The sequence below is a fragment of the Homarus americanus genome, unplaced genomic scaffold (assembly GCF_018991925.1).
Source record: "Homarus americanus isolate GMGI-L3 unplaced genomic scaffold, GMGI_Hamer_2.0 scaffold25013, whole genome shotgun sequence".
In the NCBI taxonomy this organism is placed as follows: Eukaryota; Metazoa; Arthropoda; class Malacostraca; order Decapoda; family Nephropidae; genus Homarus; species Homarus americanus.
In genome coordinates this window covers 2921372-2945810 of record NW_024722158.1, presented here as the reverse complement: position 1 = coordinate 2945810, position 24439 = coordinate 2921372, and the positions used below count along the sequence as shown (strand labels likewise).

The 24439-nt window shown below is 37.3% G+C and overlaps 1 protein-coding gene across 1 annotated transcript in view; it reads left to right on the top strand.

Annotated features, from left to right (window-relative positions):
* The first annotated feature begins 930 nt into the window (after positions 1-930).
* LOC121862089 overlaps positions 931-24439 on the top strand; it is a 35154-nt gene continuing 11645 nt past the window's right edge. The window contains exons 1-9 of the mRNA XM_042360035.1: positions 931-1013; positions 7220-7556; positions 7957-8143; positions 10693-10876; positions 12502-12600; positions 14458-14558; positions 16885-17154; positions 22989-23118; positions 23295-23387. Of these exons, the coding sequence (XP_042215969.1) occupies positions 7235-7556; positions 7957-8143; positions 10693-10876; positions 12502-12600; positions 14458-14558; positions 16885-17154; positions 22989-23118; positions 23295-23387 (1386 nt within the window). The 5' untranslated portion in view covers positions 931-1013; positions 7220-7234. The remainder of the gene's footprint in view (positions 1014-7219; positions 7557-7956; positions 8144-10692; positions 10877-12501; positions 12601-14457; positions 14559-16884; positions 17155-22988; positions 23119-23294; positions 23388-24439) is intronic.

Sequence of the window (24439 nt, the reverse complement as noted above, 5' to 3'; positions counted from 1 at the left end):
TGTTGGCTCGTCAAAGAAGATATTATTATCAGACTTTTAAGGCTATGTAGGATAGTTTAAACACCTCGACAGGCTTTTAACAACCCTCGTTTAAGACTTTATCAAGCTCTTTGACATTTGAGGAATGTTGAGCAGAAAATAACTGGATCTGTAATAAATTAAGCTAAAAACACAACACGGGAGCCCTGTACTAAATATACACTGCCATCTTGGGAACGTGTGGCTCTGAGAGAAAACTGGCTGCTGTTACCACAAACTCGGCCATTCTATACTACAGTACAGTACACGAGAGATTGTACAGTGTAGGTAGATGGATAGATACTACTTAATACTTAGTAATATTATCATATAAGTTAATTGATTCAACATGTACATAGACTGTGCAGGTATTCAAACAAAGGTATTAAGCTTATGATTAAATACCCCAGCTTATTTCAGTGCTGTACCTGACTATAACCTAACATAACATAATTTAAGAACTTAAGATAACCTTACTTAACATAATTTAACTCCACAGGTAAGTTTAAGGTGTTTAATCAAGTGATATACAATAAGCTGGGTGTCTAATCTTCAGGTGATATCTAATCCTGCTGTACCATTATATGTATATTGTACTGTATCTTTACTGCCTATGTACACTATGAGCCTATGTGAACTTGTATAATGATATAACTGATTAAATAGCCATATATCTGTATATCTATCTATCTTAAAATTAAATCAAAACAAAAAATATATAGTTTAAATTTACCGCCATTACTGCTTTGTTATGAATGATAGAGGTGAAAGATCTTAAATATAGACAACTAGATCATATCCTAAAATATATTAACTCTCACCGTCCCAGTAACCGATCAATATAAAAATAACAACTACAAAATTATTATAATAATTTAGAATAGGTTGATGATCTTATAAATATATAGAAAATAGATGAAATAAGGGAGTTATGCACATCTTTTGTGACAGACGCTTCTGCTGGGTGTTTGAAGGTGCCTGGACGCCGCTGTCAGGTAAATGATCTCTTAACTCTGAACCAATATTTAATTTAAAGAATGATCCGAGTTAACTGAAGTCTTATAACGTTGTGAATAACATGTTAGGTTGTTAGGTGTTGTGGTATTGTTGTAGGTGGGGTATTGAGGGAGTGAGGGCGTTTAACCTTGTCTTTGACCCCTTTCAAGGTAAAAATGCCTCCCCTTGACCCCTCCACCCCCTTACCGCATTTATCCTCGTCTGTCTTCACTTATTGTCTTTGAGGTTGTGGTTATTTGCATGTTTTGTGAGTTATAGAAGCAGTTATGTTAAGGGTAGGAAATTAACTTACCTGTTTGTGCACTTAATGTCTGCAATGTGAACAAATGTGAACTTGTACTGGTTTATTTTCTGCCTAATTATCCATATCTATCTATCTATAACTATCTAACTCTATCTATCTATCTACATGTATGGTGGTTATACATATACACCCAATAAAAAATTATTCGGCACCCGTGTCATATTGTGTCACGCCGTAAGGGTGCCGAATAATTTTTTATTGGGTGTACAGTACTGAATAAATATCTTTCCGTCTATCTTTATCTATCTGTCTCTCTCTATGTATATAACTCTATGTATCTGTATATCTATGTGAAGAATTATTGTAAGCTCATAAAGTAGTTATATACTTAATTGCTAGAGTGAAACTTCTTTTTAACAAACTACATGAAGATAAAAGTCCATAATATCGAGGGTCCGTTGGATATGAAACCTCCCTCATCCAATGGATTAAATGAAGAGAAAAATCCGTTATGTGGAGGTTTCACTGTACAGTATACTGTATATTGAAAAGTAACATTAGTATATTATGACTTGGAAGATGGTACATTTCGATTAGCCCATGTTACATTCCTGCAAGGATAGTGCTGTCTAGCATTGATACATTGCAACCACTTAAAGTCCCCTTCACTAGTGCATTTACAGGGGGCTCGTCAGGTTTTGTGCAGCCTGGCAGCCTTGTGTTTGTTTACATTCTGCAAAAGGAAACTTGCAATAGTAAACATACTATGGAATCAAAGTAAAAAATACTAAAACAAATATCTAAACGATAATTATTTGTGGATTGTTTATATGACGAGCCTGGTTAATATTAATGATTGACCCGCGGACGAGTTATTCGTTTTGCTGTTTATTTTTTTACTCTATCTTCATCAGTTAGTTCTGATATGACTATCATTTCTTGTGTAAATGCTCAGTTTTGTAAATATTTAGGCGCCTATGGTGTACTACTCGTCTTCCTGCCGGTAATGCGGCCGCGCTCTTTGCCGCACTCGCCTCTCATTCCCGAGCCAGTTTCATTTTCAGCATGGCGTGTGAAAGTTGTCGCCAGTCTTGTGCTACAGTTGTAGTGCTTATAATGGTTTTTGTCAGTTCGTTGAAGTAATAAAGGCTATGGCCTCTTTGCCATTTCCTGGGTAAAATAAATGCTGTTACTTTTATTGCTCTGACACTGGACATGTTAACTATATGGCCAGATTAAATAAGATTAGGTTTGGTTAGTAATATATAGTGGTTAATCTTAGGTGAGATAAACTGGGGGCCTAATCTTCACATGATCCAAACATTTAAACATTACGGTAGCTGAATGCTGGTGTATGTACACAGTGTACAGTCCAGGACAAAGGTTCTCTCCCCCCTTGATGAAACTGAGTCGTGGGACTGAGTCTCTTAACTTACTTACCCTGGCTGTGGTTGTGCTGGTTCATCTCATTTGGGGTCGACACTGCTTCATTTTGGGAGGGAGCGAACTTTTGATCCCAACTGTTCAAACTCTTGCGTATATTAAAGTTCATTTTAGGTCTTGAGATTTTAAAAGTGAGCTTGTAAAGAATTTAGAGGTCGTGATAGATAGATAAATATTTACTCATTTAAATTGTCGTACAAGTTTACATTAATTCAGCATTAATAGGATACAGATCAGCATGTTTACTGTATAGACAATGCAGATGAATGAACACAAGTATAGTCAACAGTATTTCCAGTACTTTGTGATCAGCTATGATTTAAGGAACCATAGCTGTAAGAATGATAATGAATGGAATGGATTTTTTTTTTTTTTTTTTTTTGCAATTACAGGTTGTACCTCTCTAGTCCGGCAACCTCGGGACCTGACTGGTGCCGGACCATGGAAATTGCTGGACCATGGAAATTCACCCTTTTCCTGGATAGATAGTGACTTGTGCTTATGCTTGGAAGCACTAGCACCACTTTCTCTGCATCATGGTCTCTTTGAAGACATATTGAAGGGTTAAATGTCGTATAGTAGCTTCTCAAATTTCGCGAGTTTTTAATTCTTAATGTATTTTATTGGAACACACAAAAAAAATAAATAAAAATTTTGACGGCAGAAACTTGAATTTCGACGGGTTTGAACGGCCCGCCAACGTGCAGACGACGTGCATAATCGTGTAAACAGTGTCATTTCTCTTATGTACAAAAGATTCATTATTGTTTATTACTGAATGTCTTTTTTATTGAATTAATGTTTATGTGTGCAAAATGAGCAATACAAATCATTAATAATACGTAGAATATTAAAACACATGAGGAAATGAGACAGCATTGTTTTCGTTGATTACAAAACCAGTGACTGACTGGTTCTACATATAAAAATGAAGAAAATAAGACCTTGGTTGTAGCTGTAGTAAAACTAATATGGTTGTTTTAAGTAATGTTATTTAATGTTAATAAATGGAACAATAGAAGTAGCTAACGATAATGGTAAAGAAAAAAAGAGAGCTCGCATATGTAAGTGCGCATGCGCACACGTGAAAACATATCGTCATTACTTTACATAAGAATATGAAAGCAACACTTATTTACTGTTCATATATATTTTAATTAATGTTTCTGAATTTGTTTTATTGAATTAATGTTTGTGTGTGCAAAATTAACAATACAATTTATTAATAATACGTGGAATATTAGAGGAGACGAGACGGCTGCCGGCATTGTTTATGTTAAAGCTTACAAAACCAGTGACTGATTGGTTCTACATATAAAACTGAAGAAAATAAGACCCTGATTTAGCTGTAGTAAAATGAATGTAAAAAAATTAATATGGTTGTTTGAAGTACCTGTAATGTTATTTAATGTTAATAAATGGAACAATATAAGTAGCTAACCATTAATGGTAAAAAAAAAGTGAGACTGCGCGTATGTAAGTGCGCACATGTGAAAACATATCGTCATTACTCTGCATAAGAATATGAAAGCAACACTTATTTACTGCTCATATATATTGAAGGGTTAAATGTTGTACTCTGTATAGACAAGCAGAGAGAGAGAGAGAGAGCAGCCGAACTGCCGGATGTAAACAAACCTTAATTTCCCGCGGCTTTTTTTTTTTTAAGGGGATTAGCCCACCCGGGCATAGGTCACTGACCCACATTGGGCCTGAGGGGCAAAAATTTAATACTCCTGTAATAATAATAATAATTCAGATAAGTAAAAAAAAGAAAAAAAAGCTGCCTATCTACCTATTGGACAAACTAAAATCGTTCCGGACCACGGGAGTTTCCGGACCACAGAATGCCGGACTAGAGAGGTACAACCTGTAGTTATATATATATATATATATATATATATATATATATATATATATATATATATATATATATATATATATATATATATATATATATATATATATATATATATATATATATATATATATATATATATATATATACAGTAGAAGTCCAAAAATCCGGACTGCTTGGGGATTGGGTCGGTCCGGATTTTCGGATTTTCCGGATTCTCAGGCAGTACTTTTAAAATTCAAATTTAAGGAGGAATAAAGAAGAGATGAACAGGTACATTTTGATAGTTTATTCATTAGCAAATATAGCATGCTTCATTTATCAAAACGAGCAGTTTTAAAGAAAAAGCTGTGAATTCTAGAATTTTATTCTTTGCCTTTTTTATATCATAACTTGTAGACTTTCCAATGTCGAATGTTTCCATTAGAACAGTATTGCTCACACCACGTTCTAGTTTCTTAATTATTTCAAGTTTGTCACTCAATTTCAACGTGTTCTTCTTTCTCTTCACACAACAAAGTTTATCTACTTTAGGAGCCATTATTATGGGCTTGTACAGTACTCTGTAAATGGAAAGAGTAGGACTCAAAATTACATACGTTGTCACAGTTTGATTGCTCTTTTTAAAGTGGCGACCGCGTGGTCGCTTGTTTTCGCTGTGCAGATGTGGCGCTCACGCATGCGCACATACACTCAAAAGCCCGCTAAAAAAAAAAAGTCCGGATTCTCGGGTGGTCTGGATTTCTGGCATCCGGATTTTTGGACTTTTACTGTATTGTACAATATATTGATGAGTTCATAGGATGCCTAAAGTAGTGTACTGTACAGTCTGGCTTGTAGAAATCAGTTTCCATACTTATACAGTGGTCCCTCGGTTAACGAACGCCTCGGTTAACGAAATTTCAATTAACAAATTACCTTCCATAAGAATCTTCATTTTGGTTAACGAACAAAAATTTGGTTAACGAAATTCTTACGAAAATATTTCGACATGCTTTGGCTTACTCACCAGCTGGAAGAATAGTCCGCCAATACAGAAATCGGTTCTAGGGCTTACATTCGTTAAAATTGGAGTAAATATCAAGAAGGTTGTACTATTCAATAATTTTCCAAGTTTTATATTAAAATTTTTAGTCATTTTAACACTTATTTAACAAAATTGCAGTACAGTCAGTTCTGCTATAACGCGATAGTTGTGTTCTTGTAAAATATCGTGTTATAGAAAATTGCGTAATAGAAATAACAGGGCTTATGGAGAAAATAGGGTTAGGTGCAGATTACTACATTGCTCGAAATCGAAAAAATATTAGTAGTTAGCCTAACACAAAGGATAGCACAGTCTTAATAAATGTTACATTCATATCTAATAATGAAATTATACAGTAAATGTAACACTTTACCTTGAAAAAATATGAATAAAACTTGATGGGGGAGAAGGTTGATGTTGAGGTTGATAACATCGAGCTTCTCTTCAAGTGTTATATCCTTTCTTTTACGATCATCACCGGGAATGCGATCACCAGAACGCTTCTTGGAGATATTCTTCTTTACCATATTCACAGTTAATACCACAAAATTGGAGAAATAGTAAGCAAAAATCGCGTTACAGCAAACAAGCGTTCGCGTTATACAAATATCGTTCCTCTATTCATAAATCGCGTTAGAGCCAATTCGCGTTATCAAAACACGCGTTATAGCAGAACTCACTGTACAGGGAACTAGTTTTTGGTGCACACAACAGCCACTTCACTCACCCACCAAGGCCTCAGTTTGTATCTCTGTTCAGTGGAGGAAACATCTTGCCTGTGAGTCTCTTGAACACAGAGTATTTTTACATTTTTCCAGTACAATTATTGGTCATTCTGAAATTTATTTAACATATTGACAATATATAGTGCAGTGTTGATTTAAAGAAAATAATCTTGAATTACACCAAGTGAACTTAAAATTTTATGGGTGAAATGACAGCATCAAGCATGGGGTGATTTCTTTTCCACCCCCACTTCCTTCTCTTCTCCCTTCTCCTCCACCCCCACTTCTAATTCCCATCATCATCATCATCATCAACAACCAGGAGCCTTCTACATACACACTTCAAAGTAAGTGTACTTTACTGCATTTTTTTTTTATACTTTGTATGTAATTTTCGGTGAGCTGGAACCAATTACCCAAAATTCCATTGAAACAATGGTTTCGGTTAACAAAATTTGTCTGTTAACGAACTACCTTCTGGAACGAATTGTGTTCGTTAACTGAGGGACCACTGTATTGACACTTTTGTAGCGATGGATACTGTTTCATGCCCACTCAGGAAGTTGAAAATTGGGATCAAGTTAGATTAGGCAAGGTTAAGTTAGGATAAGTTGGTTGAGGTTTGGTTAGGTTGGGTTATGTTAGGTTAGGCTAAGGTAGGTGAGGTTTAATTAGGTTAGCATTAAGGTTCTTAATCATCGGGTGAAGTAAGCCTAGGCTCAGAATCTTCATGAGAATATCAATTAAATCAAGTTAAGCTGCAGCCATTAACTAACTCTGTAAATATACCAATCCTGGTCGACAGAAACTGATGACCAATTCTTTGTCTGTGGTTCTTTTAAGTGTTTGTTGAAAGTGGACGTTTTATTTTATTATCTTTTTAACAGAACAGCTGTGGAAGGATGTCTGGGGGGAGGAGGAAGTCGAGGAAACCACAGAAATGGGAGGATTACGTTGCAGATGAAGAACAGTTGGCAACCATCGAGAAGGAACTGGAAAAGGAAGAGAAGGCTCGAATGAAAAATGCTGAGAACGATGGAGACTTGACGGAGAAATCGCCCGACGATGCTGCCCAGAATGAGGAGGACGAGGAAATGACAGACTATGACGACGACGCTGCCCAACTTGAAATTATCTTGGGAGAAGATGAGGAAGAAGAGAAATTGCATGATTTTAAGACAGAATTGGATAAGGAAGGCACCCAGGAAGAGGAGGAGGAAGGTGGTGAGTGTTAACGTTGAGCCAAAACAAATAATTTATTGTATAGGTTATTGCAGAGTCAGATATTAATGCAGTAGTGTTGTTGATTAATATCCAGAAAATTTTTAGACGATTCTGATGGAAACTTTTGGAGCTTTTTCATTCATGTAAATTTTTGGATCATCTCTTAGGTTTTTTTTTCCAGTGATATTTTAGATTATTTTTTTACGGTACAGTAATTATATTTTAAGATTTATTTTTTATTCACAATGTAGAACTTTTTAACTATTTTAGAATTTTTGTTTACAGTGAATCATATTTTATAACTTTCTTTAATTGTATTTTAGATCACGTTTACAGTAAATCATATTTTTTTTTTTTTTTTAAATAATCATAATTTAGAATTTTTTTAATTGTATTTTAGAAGAAAAGTATAAAGAGGAGAAGCCACAACTTATTAATATACCCGGGACTGGTCAAGTCATCGGGGACTGTACCACCTGTAGTATCCAGTTGCGTGATTGGAACTCCGTGCACAGCCACCTGAGGTTTCACCGCCTCTCTCACGTTCCAGAGTGTAGTTACAAGCTGGTGTCGGCCTTGAGCAAGAGGTAATGATGGCCAGGTGTACAGTATTGTACCCTTTAGTCTACTGTTGTACTGTACTTTGTTATGTGTTTTGTGAACTTACACTGTACACACCCTTACCTCCCCTCCTCTTTTTTACACACACACACGCACGCACACTACTGTACTGCACATTAAAATATCCTAGATCTTCATTACATTTGCCCACATCCTGATATTTCTATTGTCAGTTAGAAAAGAAGAATTCTTATAATACACAGATCATGTGAAGATTAGGCCCTCGCGTACAACTTACTTCACCTGATGATTAAACACCTTAATGTTAGCTTTGGGGGGCTATTTTAAGTTGGGTTAGGTTAGGTTTGGTTTGCTTAGGTTAGATTAGGTATTATTATGTTAGTTTAGGTTTGGTTATGTAAGATTAGGTTTGGTTATGTAAGGTTAGTGTTAGTTTAAGTTAAATTAGGTTAGGTTAGTGTTGCTGTAGTTTATTATCTGATGAAATAAGTTGGGGTGCCTAATCTTCATGTGGTCCAGATAATATATGAAACAGATTAAATACAAGTACAGTACCGTAACACCTCCATATAGCAGACTTTTATCTCCATATACAGTAATCCATTAGATGGAGGTTTTGCTTCTAATGGACCCTTGATATAACAGATTTTTATATCTAAATAGTTTGTTAGATGGAGGTTTCGCATATAATAGACTCTTAATACAACGAACTTTTCTCTCCATATACAGTGGTCCCTTGGTTAACGAGCACAATCCGTTCCAGCAGGTTGCTCGTTAACCGAAACCATTGTTTCAATGGTTTTTTTGGGTAATTGGTTCCAGCTCACCGAAAATTGCCTGAATTCAACAAAAAAGGTAGAAAAGTACACTTACTTTGAGGTGTGTATGTAGAAGGCTCCTGGATGATGATGATGATGATGATGGGAATTAGAATGGGGGTGGAGGAGAAGGGAGAAGAGAAGGCATTGGGGTAGAAGAGAAGTCACCCCATGGCACCATTTCACCCATAAAATTTTAGTTCTCTTGGTGTAATTCAAGATTATTTTCTTTAAATCAACACTGCACTGCATTATATATTGTCAATATGTAAAATAAATTTCAAAATGAACAATAATTTGCTTGGAAACAGAAAAAAAGCGTTTAGTTGAAGAGAGTCTCAAGCAAGATGTTACCTCCACTGAAAACAGAGAGAGACTAACGCCTGTCTGGTGTGTTAACGGGCTGGATGGCACGCCAGAAACTAGTTTCTTTACCTTCAATTATGTTCAATAATTGTTAAAATGACTAAAAAAAGTTAATATTAAACTTTTAAAATTATTGAATAGTATAAACTTCTTGATATTTACTAAAATAGTAAAGAATTTAAGCCCTAAAACCGATTACTGCATTGGAGGACTAATACCACAGCTGGTGGACCGCCAAATGCAAGCGAAAACATGTTGAAGTCCGCTCGTAAAAAACTCGTTAATCGAGGGATTGCTCGTTAACCGAAGTTAAGATTCTTATGGAAGGAAAATCGTTAACCTAAATCTCGTTAACCGAGGCGCTCGTTAACCGAGGGATCACTGTACAGTATTCCGTTAAATAGAGGTTTCACTGTAATTAAAACACACATCATGTGGAAGTTGTTTTTGTTAGAGTAAGGTAACATTTATTAGGAATTAATTAATTGTAATTATTAGTTATAGAAAATTAATATTGTATCATAATTTGTTGGTATACACGGTGTCTATAAATTACGGGTACAGGTACCTCGGGTTATGGAATTGCGCCCTTACGGAATTTACAAATTTAGGCCTTAAATTCTGGTTATGAAAAAAAATTTGCCCCTATGGATTTTTTAAAAATTTTCAGTTAAAAATGACGATTTTTAATCAAAGATTTTACAAAAATAGTAAAAAATATTAATTGTGAATGGATCTGTGTTGTTGGAAGGTTGCTCACCTCCCCAGTTGCCAGCATTCACCGTAACAATGACACTGCTCAGTTTAATTCTTTCCCCAGGAATTGCATTGGACATTAAATTTGATGTTTTAAGTACTGTAGGTAACTCCCAGTAACTCTGATCTCATAACCTCACCTCACCACTTGATGCAGTACTCAACATCATTTCTGGATAGTAAAATTTGAGTGTTTTGTTAATTTATTATCATGTTACATCATGAATGACTCACTGTATGTGGTTAAAACTGTCTAATTTCATACATTTATGTGCTTGTGTTACGTTTTTGGGCCTCAAAATTTCCATAGGAACGCATTATGAAATTTCACATTACAGAAATATTTTCCAGAACGTAACCCTTCCGTAACCGGGGGGGGGAGGTGGTGCCTGTATTTGACTAATTATAAAATTATCTACCTCAAAAGTATTATAGATAAAGGACAGAGCACCTGTGGAAATCTACTAAAACTTATGAGCTGTTCATCAATTATGGTAAAACCAGCATTGGTCTATCTAATATTTTTGTAGTTACAGTGTTAGTTTCCAAAATGGTATTGATAATTTATAAACACTTTGTATAATTTAAGAGTTCTTTAATTCTTCTTTTTTTAGGATAAACTGTCAGGTGTGCCATAGATGTTGTCAGAACAGGGAGGTACTGGCCTACCACGCCTACACCGAACACTACATCAGCTGCAAGGACTCCAAGATCTGTCCCTTCTGTAGCACAAACTTCAAAGACATGGACGAATTTCAGGAGCACCTTGACATTGATGTAATCAGCTTCAAGTGTCAGGTCAGCTTTACGTTCCTTTTATTTAACTTTCATCATTCGTAATTCAGGGGTGAATGGGCAGAAGATGAGAGGCAGACAAGGAATGAATGATTAGGTGAAGATGGAGAAGACATGAAGGGTGACAGACATTAATATAATCAGCTTTTAGTATCGGGTGAGTTTGGGCTGGTAGGGTGAAGGGGAAGGAGTTGGGGGGTGGTAGAGTGATAGGGAAGGAGTTGGGGGTGGTAGAGTGATAGGAAGGAGTTAGGAGGGTGATGAGGAAGGAGTTGGGGTGGTAGGATGAGGAAGGAGTTGGGGGTAGGGTGATGAGGAAGGAGTTGGGGGTCTGGTAGGGTGATGAGGAAGGAGTTGGGGTGGTAGGGTGATGAGGAAGGAGTTGGGGGCTGGTAGGGTGAAGGGGTTGGGGGCTGGTAGGGTGAAGGGGAAGGGGTAGAGTGATAGGGAAGGAGTTGGGGGTGGTAGGGTGATGAGGAAGGAGTTGGGGGCTGGTAGGGTGAAGGGGAAGGAGTTGGGGGCTGGTATAATCTTGAAAGCAGTTGTTTCTGTACATGATTAAAGAGCCAAGGGAGGTGGAGTGGTCATAAGGGATGAGGCTGCAGTTGGTGGTACTGGTGGGGTGATGTCGGGTCTAGTGGTGGATGGATCTCATCAAGAATACAAACCCGTGCTTATTTCAGCTCATGATTAAATACCCTAATGCTAACCTATCCTAATGTAATATAACCTAACCTAAACCAAACCAAACCAAACCTAACCAAACCAAACCTAACCAAACCTAACCAAACCTAAGCTTAGCTAACCTCACCTCCCCATTTAACATTAGGACATATAATCATCAGGTAATAAATGAGGGTTCCTATTCTTCATGAGTTCTGTGTGAAACAACAAAGACACACTAGTTGAATATATTTAGGCTTCATAGTGAAAGGGAAAATTGGCAATAAAACATACTATATTTTTTTATTGGTTATTTATTTATTTATTTATTTTTATCATTCTGTATAGTAATTAGTGTAAAGAATATAAGGCAACGAAGGTAAAATTAGCCAGCGTTGTCACTTGATGCAGGACACCTTCCATACATCGTGAGGGAAGTGTCTTGGCATGACTGATAAAGAGATAGACTGTGTTAATTTTGCCTATAGTACACAATACACACTTCTCTCATCTGATATGAGTAGCATAGGGTGACTCACACTTATGTCACTTGTGTGTGTGTGTGTGTGTGTCATGGAAGAAGACTAGAGCAGCAATTTTGTCAAGACAACCACCAAGTCCAAGACCTATATCGCTGCCCTATACTATACCTCTGTCCTGATCTTACTTATAGAGTGTGCAGGTCACCTCAGATACTTACAGAGTGCACTGCTCACCTCAGAATTTGTAGTCAGAACTGTGTGTTAAACTCTCATAATGATCCATCTTTCGTAATGTTATTTTTTTTCAGTTTCTATCCCCATCCTTACAAAGTGTGTTAAACTGTGTGCTATTTTTAGCTAGGTTAGGTCATGATTAATATCCACATCCTAGCAAAACAAATTTCAGTAAACTCTCATGTTAGATTATGTTAATTTTAAGATGTTTTTCTTCATCGCAAGACTTAGGTAAAGTGTCTGTTTCAGGTTTGTGGCGTTTCAATGAACCAAGAGCACAAATTCTATCAACACATCGTGTACTGCACCAAGAAGCATCAGCTCGGCATCACTACTCTGCCATGTTGTGTGAGTACTGTATATATATTTTAACAAGTCAGTAAATTATATCTGCTTAAGTCACTTTACCAAGAACATATGAATAATGTACAGTACATGTATTTGTTATCAGTACAGTGACCCATGTGTGGCCATCCTGTTACCACAAAGCTCTTCTTTTTTTTTTACCCACATTTCCCCATATTCTCTTCCTCATTCCCCCCTTTTTTTTTGTCTTTCTCTTCAGTGATGTAGGCTCTCACCCCCTTCACCCCATTAGTTTCAAATATCTGCATTACCACTCTGGCATACAGTACTGTAGATCTGTCTCATGTGTTCCAATTGCTTGTAGTTCACACCCTCGACCTTCTCAGCAATTCTACACACACACTATACACTTCACTATTTCTCATCCCTTTAATTTTGTTGACCCCAGAAGTACTGTAGACCTCAACTGATTAACTCCTTTCTGTAGCCAGAATTTAACCCATTGTGTATGGGCTCCCCTCTGAGCTGAATAAAACACCTGTCATTAGCCAGATCAAATATTAAAAGTGAGGGGATTAAGAGCTAAGTGCTTCACTCCAGATCCCCGTTAACATTGTCATTTGTCATGATGGGGAGTAGTAAAATATTATAGGATTTTTCTTTCACCATTAAGTTTTCATTCAAATTTCCAGTCACTCTTCTGGAAAAATATGAAGTTGTTCGCAGTCATATTTCCCGCCTCTGCTAACGGTCGTGTAATATTTCAATGTGATTCTGATCTTTTAAAATGTTGTTTTTGCATAATGTAGTATTACTGATAAGTAATTTGTCTTAGTATGCCTTATTGTGAGTAAAAATGAGTACGGTATATATTAAATGCATCTTCTGAAAGCGTGAATTTGCTACCAGAGTTTAACAGTTAATTCATGTATAATACTTCTGATAAACTTGCTTGTGTTTGAAATAATGAATGTATGTATCTTTATATAATTTAGTTAAATATCTTTCTCGTCAGAAACGGTCATCCCAACAATTATGAATAAAATCATTTAGAAATGCATCATTACTCAGGACAAAATCAGACAGGTTTGCAACAGCCAATCAGCTCTAAATTTTAAGGAGGGGGCGGGGCATCTTTTCTCAGCTGGGAAAAAATGCGCTATAGTATTAAATTAATACCTATTTTTAAAATAAAGTTTTTTTAAATAGCATGGTTTGTTAAGTGTGCCATTGTGCCAGGCAGCGTAGTTCAGTACCTCATTGCTTTCCTATTGCATGAAAAGAGAAAAATTAACATCACCTACATCTCAGTCATCGACATCTGGCATCTTGAAAGCTCCCACTTCTCCTCCCCCATCACCTGCTCTGCCATCTGATTCAAGTGACTCCCTCCCACACTGACCCTCCACCTCTCCTCCACCACCGCCAGTTTCCGCAAGCCATCCCACCCATCAATTAACATAAGTGTTAGCACGAATTTATATTTAAAATCTATTTTCTTAGTACAGTATTATTAGGTTTGCTTTTATTATTTTGTTATTATTATTATTATTATTATTATTATTATTATTATTATTATTATTACCATATTATTATTATTATTATTGTATTATCGTTATTTTATTATTGTAAATAAAACGTATTGAAGGAAATATTTAAACAAATTACAGTTTTTAGGGAGCCTTTCTCCCAACCCCTGCCATTTCCTTTCTTTCTTTTGGGATAATTAAGTTTGATTTACACGGCCATTCTCAAGAAGGTAACTACCATGTAAATCGAGAGATGGCTGTATACTGACATCTTTGACAGAGTGAAATACTGTACCAGTAATGACACAAACATAATTACAGGTACTATTTGATTGTCAGTTGCTATATATTACTCTTTTGATTATTGCAGATTTGTGGGATAACGATCAGTATTAATAATCTGTACAACCACCTGATGCAACACAGCACGTTGTTAAGTCTTCCCCGCCACTTGGCCAACAACAACAGAAGGTATGGATGATTTTTCAGGTGTGATATTGCCTCATGTACTGGAGTGATGGGGTTTAGGTAGACCCTTTCCTACAGTTTAACTAGTCCAGACTGTGATGCTAGATATTTCATCCAATCAATCAATCATAGGTCCAGACCTAATCATTAAGATTGCTGGTTATTTAGGTTACCAAGTTTGTTGTTAGGGTGGTGATGTAGCCATGTATCTGTGTTTGTTGGTGGGACGTTTTTAATGGTTTGGCTGTCTGCTGGTCTTGAATTAAATGTGATTGATATCTAGGTTGAGTCAGTACCATTAATACATATAACTGTCACCACTGGCTTGTGAAAACCTAACTGGCTTACAAATATCCAGACCATGAGAGATATATCCACCCTGTGTGTGATGTGTATCACTAGGGTGCAACAGACACCCAGGGTTGACTTATAGACACCACGGTGTACTAGACCAGCCTAGCTAATAGTGTATATATAGGTCACACATCAGGACACATCACCATTAATACCTCTCATAGTACAGTACATCACAAGATAACAAAAATGTAAACAGAGATATCTTGGGGCCGTTGTGAAGAACATCACATGTGAACACTTGAGGTCAGGCAGGTAGAATAACTGTTCATGAGGGAAAGTCTATGTTGCTCTTGATGATATTTCTCAGGCTCACCCTTATTGTTGCTTATTTTTGTAATTTTATTTATTAATTTATTTTATTGATAAGAAAATTTGTGGCCACTGGTGGGCCAAGGTAGGTTTGTTGTCTTACTTCTAAGCATGACATGTTGTCGTGCCCTGAGATTGCTGGCTTGACAGAAAGCATTCATGAGGCAGTGTTTGTACCAGCCACTTGAGCTTAAGGAAATGTTTACCAGCACTGTATCTGCCTGAATACTTGTTACGTTTTCATGGCTTGGTGGTACACTCAAACAGGTTACAGTCTGCCACCTCCTTAGTGCACCTCTGTCTTATCTGTTTTAGGGTTTATGCTCTCCCATGTTATTGTAACTTCTCACACCAATTCATGTGATATATTTGGAGTATTTATTACTGTGGTTGTTGAGTGCCTTATTGTCCTCATAAAACTTGTCATGTTCACTACCTGTTGGACACCTTATACTTACCATCATTGCCCTTTATGGTTTCCTCGCCTGTTTATTGTATTAGTTTGACGAATCAACACCTAATTGACCTCAACTGTAATTAAATTATCCCTTATTAGACTAATATACTATATATATATACAGGTTGACAATCCTTTATCCGAAATCCTTGGGGCCAGAGGCATTTCGGTTTTTGGAATTTTTCGGTTTTCAGAATGGTTAGGGTTTGTTTTTTTTGTTTTTTTTTAATGTGTATTAGCCCACCCAGGCACAGATCACTGACCCACATTGGGGCCTGGGGGTCGAAAATAAATTTTTTTTTAATAATAATAATAATTCATAGGTCTAGATCGTGTTTCTCACTTTTGATCTTTTTTTCATTCTTGTATTTCTTTACTGTATTATTATTCTTTTATTATTACAGTATTATTGTTATAATTATTATTATTAATTTTATTACAGTCGGCCCTTAACATACGCGGGGGTTACGTAACAGAGATACCCGTGGATGCTAAAAATCCGCGTATATGTGCTGCTGCTGCTGCCCCCAAAAAAAAACCCTGGGCCCCCCATGTCCTTATTTACCGTATATACCTGTGTGTAGTTCTAGTTTTTAAGACCAAATTATTTTGCAAAAAATTGGGGGTCGACCTCTGAAAGGGTAATAGTTTCATTAGGTTGAAATATATTTACCAGTAACTACCAGTAAACAATGGAAATGACGTACCAACGCACCACCAGCTGTGAGTGTCGGTACAGTCGCCAGGGCAGATCTCTTGCGTCATCATAGCTAGCCCAAAGTAGCCAAATGCATGGTATGGTATACACAGGACGATGTAAAACAAAGTATTCATTTGTTAAAGTTTATTTATAGATACTGTACATAAATTTTTGTTCATTACATTTGAAACATCTTCAGGGGTGAGTACAGACTAGTCTGTACTCACCCCTGAAGATGTGAATTACACGAAAGCGCTTGGGAACTTCGTGTTTTCTTCTTTCCTTGTGGTTATCAGCATATATATATATATATATATACTGCATATTAAATTGATAGTAATATTAGTTACTCCAATAGATCAATTTTTGTTTGGCCTTATTTAACTCAAATGGTGGATTAATTCTCACCCACACCGTTATTATTATTTATGCAAGAATTTCTGTATTCTTTTTAGGATTCTTTTAGTGTTTTAGTTATTTCAGTTGAGTGTTCTTAAACCTTGCAGACGTGCGGTAAACCCCTCTAAACCAGACCCTCCTCGCCAGCAACAAACACGCTACCGTCCCTTCTTGTGTGAAATATGTGACCACCGCTTTGTAGTGTACAGTGAATTTAAACGTCACTTGTATTCCCACTCTAAGTCTCGCTCGTACGTCTGCACCCACTGTGGCCGGGGTTACTGCCAGAAGAACACCCTCATAGTTCACCTATATTCTTATCACAACTCTTCACCCAATGCTGAGGAAAACACCCCAAAGGAGGACACAGCACAAAGGTAGTGTTTTGGGGGTAAGGGACCCTTTGCATGTCTCACTGAATGTGTAAATTGTGTAGGAAAATGAACCAAACAATAGATTCTTTAGTTTACATTTGTGGTGTACTGTACAGTTCACGAGGATCACAGAAGCTCTTGATAAAGTTGGCACAATCATAAATATTGGTTTTAAGATGATTTGTCACCGAACAACTTGTCACTGGTTCAGTGTAATCCTAACCTAACTTAACTTAACTTAAGTTAACCTAACCTAACCATGGCATCATCGCCTTCAAAATCAACATTATTATCTAAATTTAGTAAATATAACACAGTATTTAATACACCAGTGAGGAAATATCCTCACACCTTAAGTATTACATGATGAAGGCAGAAGTCATGTGGACACAGGATGAGATGATATTTTTTCACCATCTGCAGAATTCAACCCAAAAGAAAAAAAGAGAGAAAAGCAACTTAGCCTCACAGTAATTTCTTCAGTTACAGTCACCCACAAAAATCCTGTAGCCTCTCCTCCTGAACCACGAAGCCCCGAGATTCAGATTCATGAATCCGAAGTATTTATGGACAGAATAATGCATCAGTGCCTACTGCTTCGGGTTCATGGCTCTGATTCTCAGAGTTGGTGGTTCAGGAGAAGAGGGAACTGGGCTTTTCTAGGTGACTGAACAGTTGTGGATAAAATTCCCCGAACATTTGGCAATAACTGGACTCTACTTCTGGGTCAAATATATCATTGGTTGATATATAATAATGCTGTTTTTCAACGTACATTATGTCAGAACCACAAAATGGGATAAAATGCTCTAGTAATACAAAGAAAAAGAGAAAATACATTAAGATTCCAGTCCCCTTCATCTAATGATCCTCAAATTCTTACATGCCAGATACTGCCAAGTGTCCAGTGAATTTTGTCTGGAATGGAAACACTTATGGGCACCTGTTGTAATCCTGTATAAGCATTCACGTCATGTCCATGGAAATATGTAAAGCAGTGTCTATACAGTGGTCCCTCGGTTAACGAGCACAATTCGTTCCAGAAGGTTGCTCGTTAACCGAAAAATTCGTTAACCGAAACCATTGTTTCAATGGGTTTTTGGGTAATTGGTTCTAGCTCACTGAAAATTGCATAAAGTCAACAAAAAGGTAGTAAAGTACACTTACATTGAGGTGTGTATGTAGAAGGCTCCTGGATGATGATGCTGATGTGAATTTGAAGTGGGAGGTGGAGGAGGAGAAGGGAGAAGAAAAGGAAGTGGAGGTGGAGGAGAAGCATTTTACTGCTTCTTGGAAGGTGAGTCACCTTCCATGAAAATGTCAGGAACCTCTGGACTGACAGATTCTCTTGCAGGAACATCCTCTCTCCTTCTTGAAGTGAAAGGCTGAGGGCTAGCATCTGTTTCCCACTGCCTTTTAGTGAAGAAACTGTCAATTTTGGTTTGTGGGGCATCTCTCCTCATCATTAACTGATGTTTGAAGGAGACCTCTGTGTCCTTAACATTACACAAGGCAAGTTCTGCCTTTTCCACATTAGGGTGCTTTGAAGCCAGTTTCCTGAACTTCTCCCAGTAATGAACAACACCTTTGAAATCTGAAGTTGACATATGGTCATCACTTTCCTTTTCCTCCTCACCACTGTCAGCCTCTAACATCTCATCCAGTTGCTGTAAGTCTTCAGGAGTAAGTTCCTGCTCATGGGACATCACAAGCTCTTCTACATCATCCTCCTCCACTTCAAGGCCCAATGACTGACCAATGGACACAATCTCCTGGTCCAACTCTGTTTCTTCCTCAAATCCCTCAAAATCATGGACTACTGATGGCCACAGTGCTTTCCATGAAGAATTGAGGGATCTAGTCAAAACTTCTTGCCATGAGGACACAATCAATTTTACAGCCTCCAGGATGTTAAATTGTGTCTTCCAGAACTGTGCCAGTGTTAGTTCAGGATCAGTGGAAGTTGCCTCATGACAACTCCTGAACATTTTCTTCATGTACAGCTTCTTAAAGTTGCTGATCACATTCTGGTCCATTGGCTGTATGATTGATGTGGTGTTGGGAGGCAAAAACAACACTTTGACAAAGTCAAATTGAGACTCCAAAGTGCTGGCAAGTTGAGGGTCATGACCAGGGGCATTATCCATAAGGAGAAGAGCCTTTAAAGGGAGTTTATTGGTGGTTAGATAGATCTTCAAAGAAGGACAAAACACCTCAACTGCCCATTCATTAAAGAGCTGTCTTGTCACCCATGCCTTACGGTTGGACTTCCAATAAACTCCAAGCCGTCCTCTTACCACTTTTTGTTGCTTGAACACCCTGGGGTTCTCAGAGTGGTAGACAAGCATAGGCTTCAGTCGGAAATCCCCTGAAGCATTGGCACCAAGCAATAGAGTGAGGCTGTCTTTCATGGGTTTATGCAAGGTAAAGAGGCTTCATCTCTGGTGATGAATGTCCTTTTGGGCATCTTTTTCCAGAACAGCCCAGTTTCGTCCACATTGAACACTTGCTGTGGAAGATAATTTTCTTTATCCACCAGTTATTTAAATTCCACAAAAAATTTTGCTGCCCCTTCCTTATCAGCACTGGCAGCCTCACCATACCTAGCAACACTAAAAATTTCACTTCTTTTCTTAAATTTTTCGAACCAGCCCTTGCTGGCCCTAAACTCTTCAAACTCTGTGCCTGAAGAACCAGGTTGATTTGCCTTTAAATGTTCATAAATCTCCCTGGCTCTTTCACAAATAAATTCGGTCAAAACGGAATCACCTTTCATTTGTTTTTCCCTTATCCAAATGAGAAGTAACCTCTCTGTTTCTGCTATTAGGGATCTACCTTTAAACACTCTGCTAGATTTGTCTCTCACTTTCACTTCCTTGAATTTGTCTTTCTGTGAAAAAATTGTCGACACAGTTGATGTCGACATGCCATATTCTTTGCTAAGCACATTTGTTCTGATGCCTTCTTCATGTTTCTTAATAATTTCCTGTTTCACCTGGAATGAAATCGCCTTTCTAGATTTCTTTGGACCCATGCTGGATTCAATAACAATTTCACCACTAAAATTTTAAGGTTAATTGCTATAAATAAAGAATATTTTCTTTAAATCAACACTGCACTGCGCTGTATATCATCAATATGTAAAATAAATTTCAAAATGACCAATAATTTCACTGTAAAAACGGAAAAAATAGTTTATGTTGAAGAGAGTCTGAAGCAAGATGTTACCTCCACTGAAAAGACACAGAGACTGACGCCTGTTTGGTGTTGAGAGGCTGTTTGGCACGCTAAAAACTAGTTTCCCTGTACAGGTACTTCAATTATGTTTATAATTGTTAAAATGACTAAAAATTTTAGTACAGTATAAGACTTTTAAAATTATTGAATAGTACAAATTTCTTGATATTTACTAAAATAGTAAGGAATTTAAGCCCTAGAACCAATTACTGTATTGGCGGACTAATATGACAGCTAGTGAGCAAGCGAAAACATGTTGAGGGGCGCTCGTAAGGAATCCGTTAATCGAGGGATTGCTCGTTAACCGAAGTGAGGAATCTTATGGAAGGTAATTCGTTAACCAAAATTTTGTTAACCGAGGCGCTCGTTAACCGAGGGATCACTGTATATTTTTCTGGGAAACCTTATATTTACAGAAAAGAGGGAAGAATTTATGGGATCTTGTTAAAAATTTTTCCATGTCATTCACTTGTGCTATTTCCTGCTCTCAAATTCAAAATAAAATACTGTACTACACCATACAGTATTCCCAAATTACTTTGTCCATCGACCATCTTCACACTTCTTGGCATTAAATGTACTTAGACAGTGCAAGTATACAAATATTAGACACAGAAAGTGCAGGTATGCAAGCAATATACATAAGGCAGGTATACAAATAATGTATATACTAGACATTGAAGGTATACGAGCAATGTACAGTAGTACAGTATATATAGACAGTGCAGATATACTGTACAAACAATAATATACAGGGTGTTTTGGAAATATATTTCATAATTCTGAGGGTGTATTCCTGAGACAAACATAAGGATAAGTGACTCCATGACCATAGTGCCAACACCCTGTAGTTTCAGAGTTATAACACATGACACTTGAGTTTGGATTATGATAAAATCTATGGAGTATAAATGAAATATCCAGTGTTGTTAGTACAATATATTTACTTGTAAATGTTCGAAGTTCCGGCTTTCTTCCTGAATGTAGGCTTCACCCCGTCACAAAAGTGACTGTCATACATGTCAAAGACTCCAGGGGTGTTGTGAATGCTTGTGGCACACTCTTGCATTCTGTGTCACAATTTCTTGTGAGTCGGGACCTCCGTAATATACATTTGCTTTCTAACGTGACCCCACAAGTAGAAATAAATGGGATTTAAGTCAGGTAATCAAGGTGGCCATGGAACAGGACCACCACTTCCTATCCACCTCCCAGGATACCCAACAGTTGTGAGTTCTGTTGTTGCTCGAGCTAAATGAGCTGGGGCACCATCATGCATGTAACCACAGATGTTGACATATCCTGATGGGCACATTCACAAGCATCAGAAGCATTACTGTAAATAGAGTTTGGTATTTCATATTTTATGATCATAGACTTGTTGCAGTCCTCCCATCCCCAATATTATGGTATAACTCAAAAACTATTGGGTATTGATACTATTGTCATGAAGTCATTTATCTTTATGCATGTCTCAGGAATACTTCCCCGAATTATGACTCAGTAATACTTCCCTGAATTATTACTCAGGAATACTTCCCCGAATTATGTCTCAGGAATACTTCCCCGAATTATGTCTCAGGAATACTTCCCCGAATTATGTCTCAGGAATACTTCCCCGAATTATGTCTCGGAATACTTCCCCGAATTATTACTCAGGAATACTTCCCCGAATTATTACTCAGGAATATTCCCCTGAATTATGACTCAGGAATACTCTCCCTGAATTATGACTCGGGAATACTCTCCCTGAATTATGACTCAGGAATACTCTCCCTGAATTATGACTCGGGAATACTCTCTCTGAATTATGACTCGGGAATACTCTCTCTGAATTATGACTCAGGAATATTCCCCTGAATTATGACTGAGGAATACTCTCCCTGAATTATGACTCGGGAATACTCTCCCTGAATTATGACTCGGGAATACTCTCCCTGAATTATGACTCGGGAATACTCTCCCTGAATTATGACTCCATAATACACCCTGCAAATTATGAAACATTTCTAAAACACCCTGTGTATAGACAGTACAGGTATACCAACAATGGTAAACAAGTACAGTATAGCCCAATCATATCCTTATATTCAGTAGCTACAATGTACTGTACATTAACCCACATAATTCTCACAGCCTCTAATATCACCAAATATCCATTGTAAAGTATTATATAAGTATTATGTATAAATATGGTAAACAAAATAAATAGATTTGTTCATTATTATTTGTAAGTTATGTAGCAATTTATTATTTTATTGAAGGTAGAATATTTTAAGTGTGAATTATAGCCTGCATTCAGAATATATCACATTCGCATCCTTTTGGTTTGTGGTCAGTTAGCTCTTAAACAGAGGCCAAGGATACCCTACTCCACGCCACCCACTTTAGGGGAAAATTTGGGATCCAAGGAACATGAAACGTCTGTTAATGGTGGCCGCCGTCCCTATACCTAACCTCCACTGATGATGGCTGCCACTTAAGGGTTAATTAGGTGAAATCAAACTACACTACTTGTATGGAAATTCTAATGCAATTATTCAGGTAAGAATGTTTTATATACTGTAATGTTCATCCTTGATGGTTAATGACATTTGCAGGTGTTGTGAGTTGTGTGGTCGTTCGGGGTTCCTAAACGATGAGTTATTGATTCGTCACTGCATCCTGCGCTGCTCTCAGAGAAATAATCTACAGGTGTCATTTGCCGTCATTGTTTCCAGTTTAGCAAAGGTATAACATCACTCAGTATATTCCTGTACCTTAAAGTATAAATTATCTTGTCACTCTGGTATACCATAATATACTCTCACTCAACACACCACTCAGTATATTCCTGTACCTTGAAATACATATGTAATTTGACTCATAATTCTACCTATTTACTGAAGGTATTCTTTTGTTTGCAGAACCAGAACTTGGGCTTCAGTGAGACTGTCCGCAGTAGTGCCCTACAGACCTACCTCAAGCTGGGCATAGAAGCCTGGGGATCACCCCTCTGTGTAAGAGTTTGACTTTACCAGATGTCACATTACTGTACACACACACACACACACACACACACACACACACACACACACATACTGTATACGTATACACAAAGCTGAAACCTGTGTTTGTGTGTTTTTTAAGTTACGGTCACTAGAGTTTTCCTTGCAATAAATCTACAATAGCATTTCATTCACAGGCAATAAGAACCGTTGGCCAGTCACCCAGCTTGCGCGGCTAGTTTGAACTCAGTTTGAGAACAGGATGGCTTCAATGCATGTTTCTAACCGCTTTCGTGAGATCTGTGGTCCTGTTAAAAAAGACCAAAATGAAAAAGAAACTATTGTAGCGTCCAGGCGATGTTTGTTTACAAAAGTGACGAAAGTACTCTAGGGTCAAATGAAATTCCCATCATGCTGTATTCTTATTATTATTTTTTATTTACTTTGATATTTTTGCTCGTGCTTTGTTATTGTAATACACATTTTATATTTTTTTTACATTTTAACATTAATACGAAAAAATAACAACGGTTTTAATTTTATTAATACAATAGACTCTATAGCAAATGTCAACCCACCGTACAGTCGATTTTCAGATGCTCCGTATCGTCCCACTTTCATTAACAAATAAGTTGTTGCTGTAGAGACAACCTGAGGAGTTTTTTGAAAAATCAACAGTACGGTGGATTTATTTTGGGTAGAAATTCTACTGCAGGGGTCCACAATCCCTCATACGGCCAACTGAGTGACGTCTAAATTTCGGGCTGTGTGGCTGGAATTTTGGGAGCTTGTACAGTAGCTAAAACAACTACTGTATCTGTGCAGGTGGGGGTCGATATGCTCCAAAGTTTTACGTGTGACTAGTGACAGCCCTCATATACCAAAATTTGTCGTCCATGGTCTCATATTGTTTCCCACAAAGAATGCACAGATAGTTGTTTTAGCTACTGTACATTAGTCAACATTGAAAAGAGAAGCTTTCATCATTCTGTCAATGTTTGGATCATCATACTGCTGTGAGCAGGCATTCAGTGCTTATCTTTGTGAAGAACAAGTACAGTACT